At 35.6% G+C, this 22,864-nt stretch overlaps 1 protein-coding gene across 8 annotated transcripts in view; it reads left to right on the top strand.

Moving 5' to 3' along the window:
- Positions 1 to 22,864, top strand: part of LOC122438224 (RUN domain-containing protein 3B) — a 157,359-nt gene that overhangs the window by 33,036 nt on the left and 101,459 nt on the right. For 6 of the 8 annotated variants that reach the window (XR_006268486.1, XM_043462864.1, XM_043462862.1 and 3 more), the window contains exon 3: positions 20,095 to 20,145. The exons of the other annotated variants lie outside the window; for them this stretch is intronic. Coding sequence is in view for 4 of the 6 variants with exons in the window: in XM_043462862.1 (XP_043318797.1) it covers positions 20,095 to 20,145 (51 nt within the window). In the remaining 2 variants the exon portion in view is untranslated. The remainder of the gene's footprint in view (positions 1 to 20,094; positions 20,146 to 22,864) is intronic. 8 annotated transcript variants of the gene reach the window in all.

Genomic DNA, 22,864 nt, shown 5'->3' with positions numbered 1-22,864 from the left:
TTCTGAAAATAGCTTTTCCATTTTCACTTTTATTTCTATGTTAATTGACTTATGATCAGAGAATTTGGTCTGTAGGGCAGATATTTTTGAAATTTATAAGATTTGCTTAATGGCTTAGTGCATACACTAAGTTTCAATAAATGTTTTATTATTAGTTTCAATAAATGTTCTATATTGAGGAGAGTTTGTATTCTCCCAATTCTTGATTATGTTTTTCAAATACTAGTCACATTTTTGTCAGTTTGATCTATTAATAACAGAAGTTTTAAAGTATTATTCTGATGAATTTAATAAGTTATTCTTATAGATATGTCTATTTTTGCTTTCTGTATTTTGAGTCTATTTTGAGGCATTCAGTTTTAGGGTTTTATAGAGTCTCTTATTTTCTGTTTATTTTTCATTTTTGGCCTCTTAAGGATTTCTGTGAGTTTTTTTCCCATGTGTTTGCCATGTTTAAAAGTGTATTTATTATATTTTATCTAGTATTTCTACTTTTGTGTTGGGAGGAGAGAAGATTTTCCTTAAATTCCTGCTTTCCATTCCAAGGACAAATTTTTGCTGTCTCTATGGAGAGTTCCAAACTTTTCTCTTCTTTTCTTCTTTGAAAGTTATCATTATCCTTTGTTTTTGATTTGAGTGAGCAGTTAAACTTAATGGTCCAAGTGTGTGATGTTGTCAGGTAAACAAGTCTGGCACCAATAGTAAGTATTCATTAGTTCCTTTTACATAGTTTCTATTGTCATGTAGTTAAAAAATACTCAGATCTCTAGAAGAGTCAAAAATGGCAAGACTTCCTCTGTTGGCAGTGATCAAGAAAAAACTTCTGAAAGAGATTTCATTTGAGATGTCTAGGTCAAGATGCAGGCATTTGAATATAAGGAATAAATCATAGGTAGCAATGGAGAGAGGAAATGAGTTATGTCCAGGAAATACTGAGGAGTTTCTTTTGCTTTGCCCAGGTAAATTCTGTATGCAGAAGGGCAGAGTAAGGGTAGAAAGATAAGTTGGGATTACTTTTTGAACCACTTTGAATTACCTGAAGTTTAAAGTTGGACAAAATAGTGTCAGAAGTTATTCAAAGTGTTTCAGAAGAATATATCAGCATCAACACATTAATGTGGAAACAATATCTAGACACTTTGGGAGTTAGGAGAGCCTATCGGTAGGGAGTCAGAACTGTTTGTTAAGAGAAGGCTGGTTGAAAGGTAATGATAGTCCGAACTGGATGGCAGGGGGAATGGAAATGAAAACAGAGGTGTTGTGCGAGCAGAGTCTACAGGACTGGAGACTTCACTGGTGGTCCAGGGGTTGGGACAGCGTGCTTTCACTGCCACCGTCTGGGTTTAATCCCTGGCTGGGGAGCTCAGATCCCACAAGCCATGTGTCATGGCAGGAAAAAAAGGTATATGTATCTGTAGAACTTGAGCGTTGCTTATGTGTAGTAATGAGATTGGAGAATTGAAACGATGGTTTTCAGTTAAAGATGAATAAGAAACAGTGGTGCCAGGGAACTCAGCTCAGTGCTCTGTAAGGACCTGTGTGGGAAAAGGATCTAAGAGTGCGGCTGTGTGTGCAACTGGTAACTGTGCTGTACAGACAGAAACTAAGACAGCACAGTGAATCAGCTATATGCCAGGAAAACTTCTTAAAAGTGAAAAACACTCAGGTGTGTGTGTGTATATATATATATCTGGATACTATATCACATATAATAATATATAATCACTGTGATATTTAATAGATTCATATTTAGGTAATACAGTATATCATTTATTATGTATATATTTTTAAAGTTCAGTTCAGTTGCTCAGTCGTCTCCGACTGTTTGCGACCCCATGAATTGCAGAGCGCCAGGCCTCCCTGTCTATCACCAACTCCCGGAGTTTACTCAAACTCATGTCCATCGAGTCGGTGATGCCATCCAGCCATCTCGTCCTCTGTCGTCCACTTCTCCCCCTGCCTTCCCAGCATCAGGATCTTTTCCAATGAGTTTAGATCCCCTTTTTTCTGAGTTTCCCATTTTTTTACACTTAAATTCACCCATTTGCATCCTGTAGCCCTGGCTTTTAAATACTTTTTTGTTCCTGTAGATACAAAGTTCATTTTCTACTTGACATTGAAGGGTGTTCCTGGTTATTACTCACTGAAACTGTTAACGGCATTATTTCATTCTTTTTATGACTGAGTAATAGTTCACTGTATACATGTACCGCATTTCCTTATCCATCCCTCTGTCAGTGGATATTAGGTGCTTCCATGTCTTGGCCATTGTAAATAGTGCTGCAGTGAGCATTGGGGTGCATATATCTTTTGGAAGTATGGTTTTCTCCAGATTTGTGCACAGAAGTGGAATTGCTGGGTCATATGGTAGTTCTATATTTAATTTTTTTAAGGAACCTCCATAGTGTTCTCCATAATAGTTGTACGAATTTATGTTCCTGCCAACAGTGCAGGAGGGTTCCTTTTTCTCCACACCCTCTCCAGCATTATTATTTGTATACTTTTGTTGTTGGCCATTCTGACTGGTATGAGGCTGTCATTGTAGTTTTGATTTTCATTTCTCTAATTATTAGTGATGTTGAGGATCTTTTCATGTGCTTTTGGCCATCTGTATGTTGTCTTTGGAAAATGTCTGTTTAGATCTTCCTCCTATTTTTTGGTTGAGTTGTTTATTTCTTTATATTGAGTTGCATGAGCTGTTTGTGTATTTTGGAGATTAATCCCTTGTTGGTCTCTTTGTTTGCAAATATTTTCTCCCATTTTGTGAAAATGGTTTTCATTTTGTTTATGCTTTCTTTTGTTGTGCAAAAACTTTTAAGTTTAAAAGGGTCCCGTTTGTTAATTTTTGTTTTTATTACTCTAGGAGGTGGATCCAAAAAGATGTTGTTCTGGTTTATGTTGTAGTGTGTTCTGCCTGTTTTACTCTAAGAGTTTTATAGTGTCTGGATCTTATCTTTAGGTATTTGATCCATTTTGAGTTTATTTTTGTGTATGATGTTAAAGAATGTTCTAGTTCTATTCTTTTACATGCTGTCCAGTTTTCCCAGCACCACTTATTAGAGACTGGCTTTTCTCCATTATTTTATTCTTCACTAGTTTGTCTTATTAGTTGACCAGGGTGCATAGCTTTATCTCTACACTTTCTCTTCTGTTCCATTAATCTGTCTTATCTGTTTTTGTGCCAGTACCATACTGTTTTGATGATCAAATACTTTGTAGTATACTTTGTAGTGTAGTCTGAAGTCAGGGAGCCTGATTCCTCCCACTGTATTTTTCTTTCTCAAGATTGTTTTGGCTATTGAGGGTCTTTTGTATTTCCATACAAATTGAAAACTTTTTTTGTTCTAGTTCTGTGAAAAAATACCACTGCTGATTTGATATGAATTCATTGACTCTCTAGATTGCTTTGGGTAGTATAATTATTTTGACAATATTGTCATTTTTCCAGTCCAAGGACATGGTATATCTTATGTTTGCTTGTCATCTTTGATTTCTTTCATCATTGTTTCATAGTTTTATGACTACAGGTCTTTTGCCTCCTTATATAGGTTTATTCCTGGGTATTTCATTCTTTCAGATGTGACAGTAAATGGGATTGTTTCCTTATTTTTCTTTCTGATCTTTCATTGTTAGTATATAGGAATGCAAAAGATTTGTTTACTAATTTTGTGCCCTGCAACTTTACCAAATTCATGGATGAGCTCTAGTAGTTTGGTGGTGTCTTTAGGGTTTTCTCTGTGTACTATCATGTCATCTACAGACAGTGACAGTTTTACTTCTTTCCCAATTTGGATTCCTTTTATTTCATTTTCTTCTTTGATTGCCTTGGCTAGGGTATCCAAAATTATGTTCAATAAATGTGGTGGGAGTAAACGTCCCTTGTCCTGTTCCTGATCTTTGAGGAAATGCTTTTATTTTTTCACTATTGAGAATGATGTTAGCTGTGGGTTTGTTGTATATGACCTTCGTTTGTTGAGGTAGATTCCCTCTGTACTCACTCTCTAGAGAGTTTTTTTTTTTGAACATAAATGGGTGTTGAATTTTGCTAAAAGTTTTTTCTGCATCTATTGTGATGATCATATGGTTTTTATTCTTCAGTTTGCTAATGGGGTGTATCACATTGATTGATTTGCATATATTGAAGAATCCTTATTTCCCTAGGATAAATCCCACTTGATCATGGTGTATGATCCTTTTAATGTACTGTTGGATTTGGTTTGCTAGTACTTCGTTGAGGATTTTTACATCTATGTTCATTAGTGATAATTGGCCTGTAATTTTCTTTTTTGTGGTATCTTTGTCTGGTTTTGGTCTCAGGGTGATGATGACCTCTAAAATGAGCTTAGGACTGTTCTTTGCTCTGTAGTTTTTGGGAGGAGTTTCAGAAGGACATTGCTATGTTGCTTTCTTTTGATTTTCATTTGTATGAAATACCTTTTTCTGTCCCCTCACTTTCAGTCTGAATGTGTTCCTAGATCTGAAGTGGGTCTCTTGTAGATAGTATATATATGGGTCTGATTTTATATCCATTCAGGCAGTCTGTGTCTTTTGGTTGGAGCTTTTAATCCATTTACATTTAAAGTAAGTATGTATATGTATGTTCCTATTGCCATTTTCTTAATTATTTTGGAGATCTTTTTTCTCTTCCTCTTTGTCTTGGCTTCTCTTCTGATTACATCCCATGGGCAGAGGATCCTGGTGGGCTACAGTCCACAGGGTCATAAGAGTTGAACATGACTTAGCAACTAAACCAGCAGCACTTGTAAATTATGTATTGCTTTTCCCTTGCTGCCTTTAATTTTGCTCTGTGTTTCATTTGTTCAGTTGGACTAACATGTGTCTTGGCATGTTCCTCCTTGCCTTCATCCTGTATGGCACTCTCTGTACTTTCCCGGACACGAGTCAGTGGTTCCTTTCTCATGTCAGGGAATTTTTCAGCTATAATCTCTCAAAATGTTTTTCTCAGGCCCTTTTTCTCTCTTCTCTTTCAGGGACGTCTATAATGTAAATGTTGGTGTGTTTAATATCCCAGATGTCTCAAAGGTTAGGTTTTACATTGTAATCCTTAATCAGTGACTATAAAAATAGTAAGAGATCTAGGAAAAAATCTAACAACTGAATTAAATGGAATGCTGAAAATATTCAAATTATGCAAAAGAAGGCAGGTGGAAAAAAAGGCTAAGAGAAAACAGTCAACTGGTAGAACTAAATCCAATTGTATTATTAATTGCATTAAATATAAATGACCTAGACACGCCAATTAAGAGAGATCATTTGGGGGAAAAACTCAACATACAAAATTTTAAAAAACTTTACTATAGTACTACAGATAGTTTAAAAGATATAAAAAGATATTCCATGCAGAAACTAATTGAAGGAAAGTTGGAGTGACTGTATTAATATCAGATAATGTGAATTCCAGAACAGTGAAAATTGATGTGATTGAATGTGGACATTTACATAATAAAAAGAGAGCCTGTATGTCCAGAAAATATAAAAAATCCTAAGATACATACAGTTAACAGAGCTTCAAAAAGCAAAAGCTGATGGAACTGACCAGGAAATTAAAGATAGAAAAATCTACAGGTAGGGACTTCCCTGCTGGTGCAGTGGTTAAGACTCCATACTCCCATTGCAGGGGGCATGGGTTTGATCCATGGCCAGGAAAGTGATGTCTCACATGCCTCACAATGTGGCCAAAAAGAAAAAGAAAAATCTACAGTTGTACTTATCAACTACAGTGTCCCTGTGTGGATGCTCAATTGTTCACTTGTGTTTGACTCTCTGCGACCCCATGGACCGTAGCCCGCCAGGCTCCTCTGTCCGTGGAATTCTCCAGGCAAGAATACTGGGGTGGGTTGCATTTCCTACTCCAGGGGATCTTCCCGACCCAGGGACTGAAACGCCATCTCTTTTGAGTCTCCTGCTTTGGCAGGTGGATTCTTTACCAACTGTACCATCTGGGAAGCCCCATTGACTACAGCACTCTTTTAATAACCAGTAGGTCAGATAGACAGAATATCAGTAATAGAGAAGATCTGGAGAGCATAACATAACAGCAATAATATAAAACAGCATAAAAATATTACAGCATATAAAGAATAAAAAACAAAGCAGCATGTAAAAATATTATAACAGCAATAATATAGACGACCTGAACAACTGACTTAATTGACGTTTATGAAACAGTCCACCCAACAGCAGTAGGTTGTATGTTCTTTTCAAGGGCAAATGGAACATTCAAACAGATCTTATTCTGAGCCATAACACAAACCTTAACAAATTTAAAAGAATTAAAATCATACAAAGTATGTTTTCTGACTCTAACAAAATTAAACTAGAAGTTAAGAACAGAAGGATCTGAAAAATCACCAAATATGGAATTTTTAAAAAATCATAAGTAATTCATATTTCAAAGAGGAAGTCTCAAGGACACTTAGAAAGTATTTTGAACTGAATGAAAAAGTAAATGCATCATACCATTTATGGAATGAAGTTAAAGCAGTGTTAGAGAGATATTTAAGGCATTAAATAAGGAAGCTTGTATTAGAAAAGAAGAAAGTTTTAAAGCCAATAATTCAAGATCCCACCTGAAGAAACTAAAAAAAAAAACAAGAGAAAATGAAACCCAAAGCAAGTGGAAAGATCAAAATAATAAAGATAAAGGCAGAAATTGATGAAATTGAAAACCTAAAAACAATAAATAAAACCAATCACATGAAAGGCTAGTTGTTTTAAAACATTAATACATTTTAATTTGATTAATTCTTGGTCCAGAGTGAGCAAGAAGAGGAGAAGACATAAGCTACCAATATCTGGAGTGAAAGTGGGCATATCATTATAGATCCCACATTCAAAGGATAAGTAAATACTATGAACCACTCTTAACATAAATTTGACAGCATGGATGAAATGGATCAATTTCTTCAAAGACAAATCCTAACAAGACTTAACAGAGAAATAGATAACTTGCCTAGCCCTGCATCTGTTAAAGAGATTGAATAAGTAGTTGAAAACCTTCCAACAAATGAAACCAATGCTGTCTTTTATAATGGCCCTAACCCCATTCATGAGGGCTTATGATGTGATAACCTCCCCAGAGCCCCACTTTCAAACACCGTCACACTGGGGATCAGATTTTGGTGTTGGAGAGACACAAACATTCAGTGTGTAGCAGGGATCTGCAGAAGTCTGCAGCAGGGATTCTTAGCCTTAGGATTAGTGACATTGTGGACCTGATAATTCCTCTAAAACTCAGTATTGTTAAGATGTCAGTTCTCGCTACATTGACTATAGATCCAGTGTCCTCTCAAAATGTTAGCAGGCTTTTTTTGTAGATATTAAACTGACTCTGTAAATGGCTAGACTAGGTACCTAGAATAGGCAAAACAGTTTCACAAGGGAAGAACAAAGTTGGACGCTCAAAGTCTCTGATTTTGAGAACTTTCAGGAAATAGTGATTAAAGGGTGTGTTATTGGTAAATTACAGTTTCAATTAAATATTAAAGTAAATTAAATATTAGGACTTCCCTGTAGCTCAAACGGTAAAGAAGCTGCCTGCAATGCAGGAGACCTGGATTCAGTCTGTGGGTCAGGAAGATCCTCTGGAAAAGGGAATGCAATCCATTCCAGTATTCTTGCTTGGAGAATCCCGTAGACAGAGAAGCCTGGAGGGCTACAGTCCATGGGGTGGCAGAGTCGGACACGACTGAGCAACTAGCAGTTACTTACTTACACTTATTGGTAAAGGCTTTAATATCCACATAAATACATAAGTTGCTAAGTCATGTCCGACTCTCTGTGATTTCATGAGCTGGCTCCTCTGTGCATCGGATTTCCCAAGGCAAGAATTCTGGAGTGGGTTGCTATTCCCTTCCCAGGGGATCTTCCCAACCCAGGGATTGAACCTGGGTCTCTGGCTTGGCAGACAGATTGTTTACCACTGAGCCACCTGGGAAGTAGAATGGACTAGAGTCCAGAAATAGAGGCACACAGATATGGTTGATTGGTTTTTTACTAAGATGAAAAGGCATTTCGCTGGTGAATTGATCATCTTTTCCAACAAATGGTGCTAGAACAGTGGGATTCAGCTCAGTTCAGTCATTCAGTTGTGTCTGACTCTTTGCTACCCCGTGGACTGCAGCACACCAGGCTTCCCTGTCCATCACCAGCTCCCAGAGCTTGCTCAAACTCATGCCCATTGAGTCGGTGATGCCATCTCATCCTCTATCATCCCCTTCTCCTCCCACCTTCAATCTTTCCCAGCATCAGGGTCTTTTCAGATGAGTTAGTTCTTCACATCAGTTGGCCAAACTATTGAAGTTACAGCTTCAGCATCAGTTCTTCCAAGGAATATTCAGGACTGATTTCCTTTAGGATTGATAGGTTTGATCTCCTTGCAGTCCAAGGAACTCTCAAGAGTCTTCTCCAACACCACAGTTCAAAAGCATCAATTCTTTGGCGCTAAGCTTTCTTTATGGTCCAGTTCTCACATCTACACATGACTACTGGAAAAACCATAGCTCTGACTAGATGGACCTTTGTTGGCAAAGCAGTGTCTCTGCTTTTTAATATGCTGTCTAGGTTGGTCATAACTTTTCTTCCAAGGAGTAAGCGTCTTTTAATTTCATGGCTGCAGTCACCATCTGCAGTGATTTTGGAACCCCAAAAATTAAAGTCTCTCACTGTTTCCACTGTTTTCCCATCTATTTGCCATGAAGTGATGGGACTGGATGCCATGATCTTAGTTTTCTGAGTGTTGAGCTTTAAGCCAACTTTTTCACTCTCCTCTTTCACTTTCGTCAAGAGGCTCTTTAGTTCTTCTTCACTTTCTGCCAATAAGGGTGGTGTCATCTGCATATCTGAGGTTATTGATATTTCTCCCGGCAATCTTGATTCCAGCTTGTGTTTCATCCAGCCCAGCATTTTCCATGAAGTACTCTGCATGTTAGTTAAATAAATAGGGTGACAGTATACAGTCTTGACGTACTCCTTTCCCGATTTGGAACCAGTGTGTTGTTCCATGTCCAGTTCTAACTGTTGCTTCTTGACCTTCATACAGATTTCTCAAGAGGCAGGTCAGGTGGTCTGGTATTCCCATCTCTTTCAGAATTTTCCACAGTTTATTGTGATCCACACAGTCAAAGGCTTTGGCATAGTCAATAAAGCAGAAATGGATGTTTTTCTGCTTTCTGTGATCCAGCGGATGTTGTCAATTTGATCTCTGGTTCCTCTGCCTTTTCTAAATCCACCTTGAATATCTGGAAGTTCACAGTTCATGTACTGTTGAAGCCTGGCTTGGAGAATTTTGAGCATTACTTTACTAGCGTGTGAGATGAGTGCAATTGTGCAGTAGTTTGAGCATTCTTTGGCATTGCCTTTCTTTGGGTTTGAATGAAAACTGACCTTTTCTAGTCCTGTGGCTACCGCTCAGTTTTCCAAATTTGCTGGCATATTGAGTGCAGCACTTTCACAGCATCATCTTTTAGGATTTGAACTAGCTCAACTGGAATTCCATCACCTCCACTAGCTTTGTAGTGATGCTTCCTAAGGCCCACATGACTTCACATTCCAGGATGTCTGGCTCTAGGTGAGTGATCATACCATCATGGTTATCTGGGTCATGAAAACCTTTTGTGTATAGTTCTTCTGTGTATTCTTGCCACCTCTTCTTAATATCTTCTGATTCTGTTAGATCGCTACCATTTCTGTCCTTTATTGTGCCCATCTTTGCATGAAATGTTCCCTTGGTATTTCTGATTTTCTTGAAGAGATCTCTAATCTTTCCCATTCTGTTGTTTTCCTCTATTTCTTTGCATTGATCACTGAGGAAGTTTTTCTTATCTCTCCTTGCTATTCTTTGGAACTCTGCATTCAAATGAGTACATCTTTCCTTTTCTCCTTTTCTTTCAGGTCTCTTTTCTCAGCTATTTGTAAGCCCTCCTCAGACAACCATTTTGCCTTTTCTCATTTCTTTTTCTTGGAGGTGGTCTTGATCACTGCCTCCTGTTCAGTGTCACAAACCTCCATCCATATTTCTATATGCAAAAAGTGAACTTTGAGTTCTCCCTCACACCACATACAAGAATTAATTCAAAATGGATCATAGACTAAATATAAAAGCAAAAAACTTAAAAACATAAAACATCTTTGTTACGTTTAATTAGGCAGACAGATTTTACATAAAACAATAGAAGTGTAATCCATGAAGCAAAAAATAATGACATGTGGACCTCAGCAAAATTACTAACTTTTGTCCTCCAAAAGACATTGTTAAGAGAATAACACAAGCCATAGGCTAGGAGAAAATAGTTGCTAATCACATATTTGACAAAGGGCTTATACCCAAAATATGCTAAGAACTATGAAAATGTAATAATATGAAAACGTCTAACCCAGTTTAATAACGGGCAAAAGATTTGAACAGACCCTTCACCAATGGAAATTCGCAAAAGGCATGTAAAACACGTGAAAACATGTTCAGTATCATTAGTTACTTGGGTGTGCAATTAAACCACAGGCACTGCTGTAGTCTAGGCCCCTTTCTAGTAGGGATGTGGGGAACTTGAAATATTGATGTGTTACTGGTGGAAGTGCAAAATGGTTTCCCAAGCTAATTCTTTACTCAAGAGAAATGGAAACTTATCTTTACACAAAGATCTGTTTATAACAGCTGTATTCATAATCACTAAAAACTAGAAACAGCCCAAATGTCCTTTCTGTGATGACTAGATAAAGCAACATAATCCATACAAACTGAGAAAAAAAGGGGAAAAACATCTTCTCTGTACACGACAGCCTTTATGAATCTCAGATGTATTATGCTAAGTGAGAGAAGTGAGACTCTGAAGGTCAGGTACTGTGTGCTTCCATTTGTATGACATTCTAGAAAAGACCAGACTTTCATGTCAGAGAAGAGATTCAGTGGTTATCAGGGATTAGTGATTAGAGATGTTGATAATATAATATCAGCATGAAGAAGGTTTTTTGGGTTGTAGAGCTGTTATGTATCTTGTGATCATGGTTACATGATTGCTTGCATTTAAAAAAATGCACAGAACTAGGCTTGCCAGGTGGTGCTAGTGGTAAAGAATCCACCTGCCAATGCAGGAGATGCAAGAGATGCAGGTTCTATCCTGGAGTAGGAAATAGCACCCCACCCCAGTATTCTTGCCTGGAAAATTCATGGGCAAAGGAGCCTGGCAGGCTACAGTCCATGAGGTCACAAGCATTCAGACACAACTGAGAGAGTGAGCACTCTGATACCAACAGCAAACTTACTGTACATTAAAATATATATTTATAACTTCCTCAAGTTCTATCAGTTCCCATTAAAACATTTTAAAATGGCAAAGATCCCACGCTTTCATTGTAATACTTAAAATTACAACTCCTTGATTCTTGGTTACCTTAGGGAGTTAGTAAATTTCCTAACATAGTAGAAAGAAACCCCAAGGAAGATAGCCATCACCCCTTCACATTTTTCTTGGCTAAATATATATTTTTTTCCTCTGTTTTGGCAACAAGTCATAGTGTGAGTTCCCTATACTTTTCCTGGAGCACATGCTTTAAACTTGACATTGCACATATGCCTTCCTCTTTTTTCTTCTTCCCCCTAATCTTCACACACACACACACACATACACATGCATACCCTATTTATACCATTCATTCTCTTATTTAAGAATCCATCTAGATCCTCTGCTGCCGTATGGGATACAAAGATTAATAAGGCATGCTTTCGCCTGAAATCAGTTCTGGAGGGCAAAGGGAAGGTATATTAACAAATGATGTAGATTAATATTGTTGAGTCATAGTAGAAGTATTAACAAGCGTGATGTAGCACCAAAGAGTGAATAATCCTTTCTGCCATATTGGGTCAGAGAGGGGGTCCACACAAGAAAGACATAAAAGTGCCTCAAATAAAACTTAAAATTTCATTTTTAAAATGTCATCTGTGACTTTGACTGTGGTAGTGTATTGTAGACTGGACAGTTTAAGAAAAATATGAAATTTAGCAGTAAAGTGGTCAGAAACAATCTTGAAAAAGCATCTTGAAAACTTCAACTAGGTGATATGGAGATGGGATACAGTGGTGAATTTTGTAAAGGATATGTGGAAAATAACTGATTAAAATGAAAAAGCTCTGAGTATCATAGAGGATTAAAGCCTATCAATTAATTAAAAAAGGAACAAATATAATGAGACACTATTGATACATCAAATGGTCAAATATAATAAGATACTATTGATGTATCAAATTTCCTACGACTTAGTCTGCTAATTAAACTCCCTCACATTGGTCTTGCTGACTCGCTTTGAGCTTAGACTGTGCCTCAGTTCCCAGCATTGTTCCCTAGTTACACTGTGCACAGAGAATCCTGTTTCTGTTTTTGAGTTGCTGTGCTCTAGCCTTATTGGTCTTCTTTTTCTTGAGTAACCAGACGCTGCTATCATAGAACACCATTGCACATCTCCATCTGAATGGTTAACTCCCCATCCGTTTCAAAACTGTTCGTTGAAGCGTAAACCCTTCCAGCATATTTTAAATTAGAACTCACCTCACCTCCTTTCACCTGAAGCATTCCCGACCTCTTTTCCCTGTCCTGCTTATTTTTTAAAGTCTTAACTTCTAACATGTGTGATTTACTCATTATGATTATTGTTTATTGTATTCCTTTACCTCTGCTAAAGTATAAGTTCGATAGGCTAAAGATCTTTGTTTTGTTCATTGACGTCGCCTAGATTTTTGGAACAGTGTTCGGGATATGGTAGGCATATAGTGAATATTTCTTGGAAAACAGAACTCTTGAGAAATTTCCACTTCTTGATCCCCTGAGTACTAATCTCTGGGCTGGTTTTTTGCGGGGTTTTTGTTGTTTGTTTTTTTTTCTCTGATAGCATCTGGATTCAGACTCTTAAAATAAGGTAGAATGTCTGTGACTTGACATTTTAGAATTTCTGCAATCCAGTTGAACTGTTATGATACCTAAGCATTGTTCAGGAACACTGGCTTGAACCTCAAAGCTCTTCCTGACTTAAATAATAGTTACCTTCCCATGAGGCCACCTTTTGAAGTATGGTGTAAACTCTGTTAGAAACAATGGTAAAGATAAACCTCTCCATTTGGCTCTTGAATTTTCTTTGTTCATTTTTGAATGTTCTCCAACTTTTGATTCTTAGTTCGCACATAAAATGAGACTTGAATTGTTTCTGCAGTAACATTTGAACATAACTCACCTAATAAAATTCACCTACTCAGGCCAAAAAAACATGATTCAATAGAAAAGAAAGTGGCTCTGAAGGTTGCCAAAGTTTGGCTTTTAGACAATGGACAAGGCCACTCTGTTCTTGGAATGTACTTCCATTATATACTTGGAAGTGTAGGAAACCTTCAGCAGATTTCATATCTCAGAAAATCATAATATTCAAACATTCTTGAAACATGCAGGGTTATATGTAGATGGTTATTTTCGTTCAATGTCTTAAATTGTATGTTTTAGTTGCTAAGTCGTATCCTGCTCTTGTGACTCCATGGATTGTAGCCTGCCAGGCTCCTCTATCCATGGGATTTCCCAGGCAAGAATACTGGAATGGGTTGCCATTTCCTTCTCCAGGGGATGTTCCTGACCCAGGGTTTGAACCTGCATTGACAGGCAGATTCTTTACCACTGAGCCATGGGGGAAGCCTCTTCAATTGTATAGGAAATAAAATTAACCTCTATGTAGTGTAGTCAATTTAAAGTTCAAGTAGTAAATAAGCAGCTGTGTAGATTCTAAAAACAGAGAACTTCAGTTTGTAAGGCAAGTATGGTTAAAAAAATATAACTGGAAACATTGAAGTATCACTCAAGTTTCCTATTCTTCATATATCTTTTTTGATTAAAATCATATTCCTATACTTTTATGTAATCCTAAGCTTATAACCCTTAATCATTTCTTGTTTTTCTGATGCCTTTTGAAAAACCTCTTTCTTCATTTTAAGATTTTATCCCATAAAGGCCATTGGACTATTTGACTTTGTTTATATTCTTATTAATGTTCTGCTATGTTTTTCAAAAAAGGAAAGAAAGGAAGAAAATGATAAAGATCTAGCGCGATTCCTTAATTTAGCCCCTTTCTGTATATTATACTTTCATCTTCTTGGACCATCAGTTGTTTTCTGCCTTCCCTTTCACTGCTAATCCATGTAAAAATGACGAGGGGTTCACATATAAAACCATAGAACTATTAATAAAACCTTCCAGAAATCCCAGATATAGTTGCAGCTAGCAACTTTCTGTATATCTATCACATCTGAATATGTATACATAGGCAATGTGTGTATTTTCTTTGTTATGACCTGTGTTTTGCCCTTAGTCATACTCTATTTTTCTGTTTCATTTTGTCTTGTTAGCATTTTGAGACTTGAGATTAAATTCATATAACAAAGTTCACTGTTTTCACCACTGTAAAGTGCACAACATGCTGGATTCCAGTATGCACAGTGGTGTGTGACTCTCACTGCTCTCAGCTCTCGGCGATTTTCATTATGTTGTAAGGGAACCTCTGTGTCCACTGAGCGGTCACTTCCTTTTCTCTCCCCGCCACCCGCCCCATTTCCTAGAAACCACTGATACACTTTTGGTCCTTATGGATTTACTTCTGAACATTTCATGTAAATGAAGTCGTAAATATATGGCTTTTACGTTTGGCTTCTTTAATTTAGCGTCTTTTCAAGGCTTATTCTTCTTGTACAGGTACCAGAACTTCATTCCTTTTAATGGCTGAATAATGTTCCATTATGTAGATACACCACATTTTGTGTATTCATTAATCATTTAATGGACATGTAGATTGTTTCCATTTTTTTCTACAGCAACATTATAATAGTACTGTTATGAAAAGTCATGTACAGGTTTCTGAGCATCTATCTTCTGTTCTCTTGTTTATATTTCCATTTCATTTTAAACAAATATATAATATTCGATTGTATAAATGAACCATAATAATGTCATATTTACTAATCGAAATGTTTTACCAAATTTCTCTTTCATAAACATGCTGTCATATATCAGTGAAAAAAATTTTCACAATTTTCTAATTCTTTAAAATTGTTTTCTATTAATGATAGTAGCTAATGAATGCTTAAAATTGTAATTATTGAAGTTAAAGGGTATGCACATTATGATATATATGTACTGTGTTATGTTTAATGTATGTTGCTATATTATCTATCATCTATCAGGTTGTACCAGCAATAGTATATATGGTTATTTTCTCATATGCTCATTATACTATTATATTACTATTTTTAATGTGGTAAGGGAAAATATTTTTGGTCTTCTATTAATATGAAATATATACAACATTTTGTTATTTTAATTTTGTTATTTACAAATGTGATTGAATGTATGTTCATGTTTAGTCATCTCCTTTCCTAACTTCCAGATTATGACTTTGTTTATTTGTTTTGTGGAATGAATTTTTAAAATTAGAATAAAAAATAATTTTGTACATTATGTGGAACTCATTATTTTATAGCCCATTTTGATCAATGACTTTTTTCTCCCTTGATATTAGTCTTCTTACATAATTATTATTGGTAGTTTATTATTTTATTCTTATGTTTCACTTGAAAGTTTATTTCTGTTTTGAAACACCTGAAATATTTTTCTTGTCTTAGTTTCACATCGTATATGGTTTTGAATGTTTAAAATTCTGAAACACACATACAAGTGGCCACATCCTTGGTGATTTGCTCCTGTTTGAAGCTGTGTGATTGTCATACTACTCGTAATTAGTGTTATTTGTTGTAGGCGTTTTTAGGTGAAGAGCAAGAAAGATATCTCAAGTTTTTATATTTATTTGGAGTTAGGAACAAAACAGTTTTTATATTTTAGAACCAAACCATAATTTTCAAGGAATTTTTAACCTTCACATTTAAGCATTGTCTTATTTACAGAAGGAGAGGTTTATTAATGGTTTTAAACCTGGTTACCCCTGGAAAGTTTTTCAAGTTTATTTTTTGTGAACCTCCCTTCAAAAGTCCTTCAAATTAAACAATTACAATTTAGAGTTGGGTTTTGAGAAGGGAGTACTACATGGAAGAAAGCATTATGAAAAGACTTATTAAATAATAGATACTATTGATAGAATTCCCTAGGATATTTTTTGTGTTTTTTTTTTTAAATATAGAATAGAGTTTAAAAAGTTTGTGATTCTATTAGGTAATCCAGTTCTTGGAGTTAGCAAGAAATGATGGTTTCTGATGTTAATTTATGTTTGTGTTTGTTTGCCTGTGTCTGTAGCCCTTTGAGTCTCTGCCAGAAACATAATAGGACATTCCCAGTTTGATCTTATGATTTTTGCAAATTAGCGTAGAGCTACTTACAGTACTTGTAATTATCAAATCATATTTTGTTTCTTTTAGGTAATGGAAAGTTTTTTGTTGGTAAAATTTTTGTTACATAACTTCAACAGTTTAGATCACTTAATGCTCAAATATTGCTCATTTAAAGGAAGTAAATATTTCTCATATTATAGAACAGGGAAAAGGTTGCACAATTCAATGGACTTTCATTCATTTTTGGAGAGCATAATTTCAGTTCCTATATTTTTCTGATTTTCTCATTTCAATGGGTTGTTCATGCATATGATCTAATATTTTTATTTGGTTAAAATTCTTCCTATATTCTTTTTCTTTAAAGTCACTATGACTTATCAAATGTAAAGTATTTGCATGATTTTGGTGCTCAGTTTTTAAAAATTGTTGAATCAAATAACCAAATACTATTTCTAATGTACCTACATTTACCTGTAAATGGCATTTTAAAGCAAATTTTAAGAAGTTTAAGATAAGTTATATATAATACTTTAATTGTAGAAGCTACTAAAATGTGGGAAATGGCTACGTAGAAAAGATACTGTTTCATTGTTAGCTGAATTACAGTGTGTATTGCAGTTATAAATATTGCTTTACTGAGTGATTTTTCTCTTACATACAAATATATGGTTAAAGATTCAAAATTTCAAGCAATACAAACTTGAACATTATTAGTATTAATGACAGAATAGAGTATATTCTATCTGGTATTCTGAGTTTAAAAAGAGAACTTGTGAAAATTCTGACTTACTATCTGATCATTGATTATCAGTCTTGTTATTTGCCTTATAAATGGCAATCAATTTACAAATCTATCTAGGGATCTTTTCAGGAATCTGTCTTTAATTTAATAAAAGTAAAATCATCTACTTGTAGCCTTATTAGAAAAGTATACATGCACAAAGAGAAAATAAGACTAAATACAGCAGAGGCAAAAGGTTCACGTTTTACATAGTTGTTAGCATTTATCAGACTTTATCAACCATGATAATGTAGCTCAGTCATCAAAGGAATCAAAATAAATAGAAAGCTAAAGTTTTAACAAGGGCTAACTTGAAAAAAAGGGAAGAATAAATGTATTTATGGATTAGTATTATCACCAAGGCTGATCGATTTGTTTAAAGCAGTAATCTTTTCTGTATGGTGGCCATTTTGCACATTAACATAAAGATTATGAAGTTGATTTACTTACACTTATTTGACTTTGAAAATTATCAACTTTCCAAGTCAGAAAATACTGTATCTTCAGTATAATTAAGCATTCTTTTATTGCGTATCCATTTCTGAGTGGATTCTTCTTTTGGATAAAATTTTAGAAACTAGCATGTAATATCCCCATATATTATATAATTATAATGGTCCATTTGAATGACTTTTGTTCTTGAACAAAGCATTTTCAGTTTGTTTCGTTTAAATATTTGGTCTTGTCTCATCTTTCCTAACCTTATATATTTAATGGTAAATATATAACATTATATATATGTAATAGATTTGAATATGTAATATTACATGTTAATTACATATGAAATATGTAACATAACATAAATTACATATGAAATATGTAAATAGATGTTAAGTATTTACATATTAATATGCCTATGTTCTTGTCCAGGTGTATTGTGTATGTATCATGTCTTTTATATATTTAAATAATTTAAACAAAATATATAAATAAATATTATTGTATACTTTAAAACAAAAAGTTTTAATTTCAATTGAAAATGAGACTGTTTTCTACCAACAAGCCACTCCTTGAGCCACTTTGAAATAATGTAAGCTTTGCCATTCATATATATATATTTTTTTGGCACCATCTAAGCTAAGGATTTAAATTTTATATGAAAAATATTTACCCCATTCACACTCTGTGTTTACTGCCCCATTATTTTTCCCATTTATGAGACTGTAGTAAGAACTCATGTTCAACCAGGAAAGCCAATCGACTGATTCTCTCATCTGTCAGATCTTGTCCACATCCAAAGGAGTAGATGAACATGAGGATGCAGGGAACAGAGATGTGCTGGGTCTAGGTGGGTGCTCTCTGGGCCTCACCTTTCCATCTACAGAACGAGAGCGGTGCTGAGCTGTGACTACAGATGATTGGAATCTGGTGGATTGTCTTTTGGTCTGGACACTTCTGGTTGCTTATAACTGACCTCAAGTGAGATATTAAATTATGATCAAAGCAATTAATGCCTACAAATAAGTGGAAATGTTTTAGTTGTTAAAATTTTCAGATGGCGTTCCACAGCCAGAATCAAAATATTACACATAACCAGGTCATAAAGACTAACATGTTGACAGCTGAAAAAAACCCTAAAGTATAAATTGAGCTTCATAATAGATTCAGTAGTTGTTTCCCATTTTGTACCAGGGATTGATTAAACCATGACGTAAATCTGAACATGATGAATCTTATTCGAGACTTTTTTTTTAAGCACAGTTTTCCTGAAAATTGTTTTTACTTTGATAACTTTTTGATTATGTAAATGACTACATATAAGATATACTACTTTCAAGGCAGAGCTAGTAAACATGGTTTAAACATTAAAAATTGGTGTTCTTAACATTTTCAATGAAAAGCATTCTGTTCTGATTTACATTTAATGCAGAGAGATTTTCATTTTGTTTGTTGTAGAAAGAGCATTCCATTTTTATATGGGCTTCATCTAGGGTACCTTTTGGTTATAGATCCTTTTGGATATGTGTTTCCAAATTTAATATTTGTTTGCAGTGATGCAAATGGATGTAGGAGGATAGAGCTGAATAGTAGAGACATAGATGTAGCCAATAGCACAACTATATATATATCTCCTTCCTTTTACTTTTTTATACATTACTGACCGTGTTTGGTTGGTTGATTCTGTTTAGTTTCATAAAAGGTCTAGGTATTTGGAAAGGTGTGGGACTATGTCCTATTGGAATTTAAGTGTTTGCTTATTAAAGAAAATACCAACTGTGGGGAGTATGAATTCAGAAATTTGACTTTGGAGTGTTCCTGTATAATTCTACTAGGACTTGCCAGAAAACATAGGCAAGAATTTATAGTAGTTTTCCAGATGGTGATTGTTAAACAATAGTTGGAAGCTATAGGAAAAACAGTGTTTTTGCATAAAGTAGGCATTTAGTCAACATTGGTTAAACTAAGGATTATTTTACTAAATAATTAAGTGCTGTTCTCATGATTCAGAAAAAAAATATGCAAACTTTAGCTCTTCTTAAACCAATAAAAGAGAGAACTGCTCCTTAAAATGAATTTTATAATTTTTTGAAAAATTTAACAGTAAAAAAGAACATTTATTTTTAAAGTTAACTTTCTGAGTCTTATAATTCAATAAGTGAGCAACTTTCCTGGCCATTTGTATACATTCTGAGGTGTAAGGCTAGCAAATTCAGCAGGCTTCTTGTTCATTTTGCATTCTTTCATTATCAGCTTATTATGTTTGGGGAGCAGTAATGGAGATGAAAATAAACAGGGAACAGTAGCTTCTCTCTTTTGTAACTTAGACACTCCAGCCTCTCCAACAGGATAGACTACAAGAGACCAGTTTGATTTCCATGCTGAGTAGAGCCCATATTCATCTTAATTGAGTTCATCTTATGTAATAGATGCAAGTGGTGTTTACTGCATCAAGATTATTTGTAGCTATGTTATTGGGGCTGTTCAATTTGCTTTTTAAACTTCATGTCAGGTTTCTCAAATATCTCTGTGTTGTTTATTTTTTTTAAAGAGAGTTCCCAAAGTTGCCGATGGCTGTCTCATCTGCAAATACCTCTCCAAGGTACTCTGTGCTGGTGATGTCTCCCGCCTCTGAGCTGCACGGGAGCATGGAGTTGACTTACGGGGGAGGGCTGTATCAGTTAAGTGATCTTTCTTAGTACATTGCATGGGTTTTGCAAAGCTTTCTGCTTTTGTTAATCCAGAGGGCAGAACTATGCTTACGCTGATTTTTAAATTAAAAGCTTTTTGTTAACCCACACGATATAACACTCCATTTACTCTCCTACATGACCCCCTCTATATTTCTATTAAGTTTCCTGGTTTTAAGCACAATTTTATTAATCATGCATATCTGTGTTATTTATATTTTACTATAACTTACTAATATAAGACTTACTGGTTATTTTCTCAGTTTGTAAGTGTCATTTGGTAATACTTGAATTACATGCAGCCTGGGGCTCAGGGAAGCTGTGAATTTTCCAAAGTTACTCAGTAAAACATACATGGGTGCTACCAGCAGTCACTACTGGTCTTAAACTACTAGTGGGAACATATTCCTTAGTTTCCTTTCTTCAAGGTAGAATATATGCCTTAACTCACTTATTTGAAACTTTTTTTATTGTGTTCCTGCTGTATACAAAGCACTGCTAGGCCTCATGCTAATGACCTGGCCTTTTATTATATTTTTCACTTAGCAAAGAAGTACAAGTTGTTATTTTTAAAGATCACTTATAGTAAGACAGGTAGAAATAGAAAAATAGTATGTTCTCGTTTCCTCAATCCTGATCCCCACAATCACTTTAAACAATTTAGGTCCCTTATGTATAACCTTAGTCACTGCTAAAACATTATACTCGATTTCTTCAGGCCTATGCTTTGATATGTGACTCTGTGTGGATGTCAACCTTCATGCTTTTAATTCAGTCTACCAATGTTCTAAGCCTTATATTAAAAATGCTGGTGGAAGAAAAAAGCAAAACCTTTGTACTCTGCTTCGAAAGATGGTACAATTACTAGGATAAAAAAGCCTATAAGACAAATTCAGTTTTCAGATTTCTGGTGAACCTGATTATCTTCATATTCTTTGTTGTTTTGGGAGATTAAGAATTTGCTGATTTTTATGGTGTAAACTGTGGTATAGTTTAGAAGTTTGTTTGTGATAAATTCCTTACCAGTGAACAAGACATTGTCAGTACCAAAGGATAATGATTACATTTTATAGATTGGTAATTGTGATTCATAGTTACTGAATGGTTTACTTGAGGCATCTTATAAGGAACGTAGAGCTAGCGGTATAAGTACAGTTGAGTATCTCATCTAGACTCAGACTTATTCGCATCAACTTAAAGTGCAATTAAAGTTAGTTTAAGTGTTTATATTTGTTCTTTTTTTTTAGAACATTAACATGAAACTTTATCTAGAAAATTAATCATGGTCACAATTGTACTTTAAACACTGGGTGGTCTAATAAATGTGAACTTCAACTAATAGTAGTGCCTGTTTTTTTAAAGGACAAGATTCTGATCTTTTTCAGAAATGGGAATTTTTTCTATTTAAAAAATTTTAAACTAATTTTCATAAATTAGCAGGAAGAAATTTAAGACTCTTGCTTCCCTGACAACTCAGTGGTAAAGAATCCGCCCGCAGTGCAAGAGACACAGGAGACGTGGGTTCAATCGCTGAGTTGGGAAGATCCCCCCCGGCAGGAGGAAATGGCAACTCACTCCATTCTTGCCAGGGAAACCCCATGGACAAGGAATCTGTGGAGGGCTACGGTCCATAGGGTGCAGAGGGTCGGACACGATGAAGCAGTTGAACACACCCACACACACTGTAAAATTTACAGTGCAAAGTTAAAAATCTAAATATATTGGCAACAGTGTAAATCCACAAGTGATTAGTTTCCTTTAAGTATCTGAAACTTTTGCAGTGATATTTTTGTTGTTCAGTTGCTCAGTTGTGTCCGACTCATTTTGACCCCATGGACTCTAGCATGCCGGGGTTCCCTGTCCTTCGCTGTCTCCCAAAGTTTGCTCAAACTTATGTCCATTGAGTCGGTGATGCCATCCAACCATCTCATCTTCTGTTGTCCCCTTCTCCTCCTGCCTTCAGTCTTTCCGGCATCAGGGTCTTTTCCAGTGAGTCGACTCTTCATATCGGGTGGCCAGTGAATATCAGGGTTGGCCAGTGAATTGGCTCTTCGCGTCAGGTAGTCAATGAATATCAGCTTCAGTGTCAGTTCTTCCATTGTGTGGAATATTCAGGCTCAATTTCCTTTAGGATTGAGTGGTTTGATGTCCTGCTGTCCAAGGGACTCTCAAGAGTCTTCTCCAGCACCACAGTTCGAAAGCATCAATTCTTTAGCATGCAGCCTTCTGTATGGTCCAGCTCTCACATCCATTCATGACTACTGGAAAAACCATCTTTGACTATGGGGACCTTTGTTGGCAAAGTGATGTCTCTGCTTTTTATTTATTTATTTTTTTCCCTTTATTTATTTATTTATTTTTTCAGTGGGTTTTGTCATACATTGATATGAATCAGCCATAGATTTACACGTATTCCCCATCCCGATCCCCCCTCCCACCTCCCTCTCCACCCGATTCCTCTGGGTCTTCCCAGTGCACCAGGCCCGAGCACTTGTCTCATGCATCCCACCTGGGCTGGTGATCTGTTTCACCACAGATAATATACATGCTGTTCTTTCGAAACATCCCACCCTCACCTTCTCCCACAGAGTTCAAAACTTCTGTGTTCTGTACTTCTGTGTCTCTTTTTCT

This window comes from Cervus canadensis, chromosome 3 (genome assembly GCF_019320065.1).
Source record: "Cervus canadensis isolate Bull #8, Minnesota chromosome 3, ASM1932006v1, whole genome shotgun sequence".
Taxonomy (NCBI): Eukaryota; Metazoa; Chordata; class Mammalia; order Artiodactyla; family Cervidae; genus Cervus; species Cervus canadensis.
The sequence above is the reverse complement of the archived record's forward strand: the minus strand, read 5'-3'. Positions and strand labels throughout refer to the sequence as shown.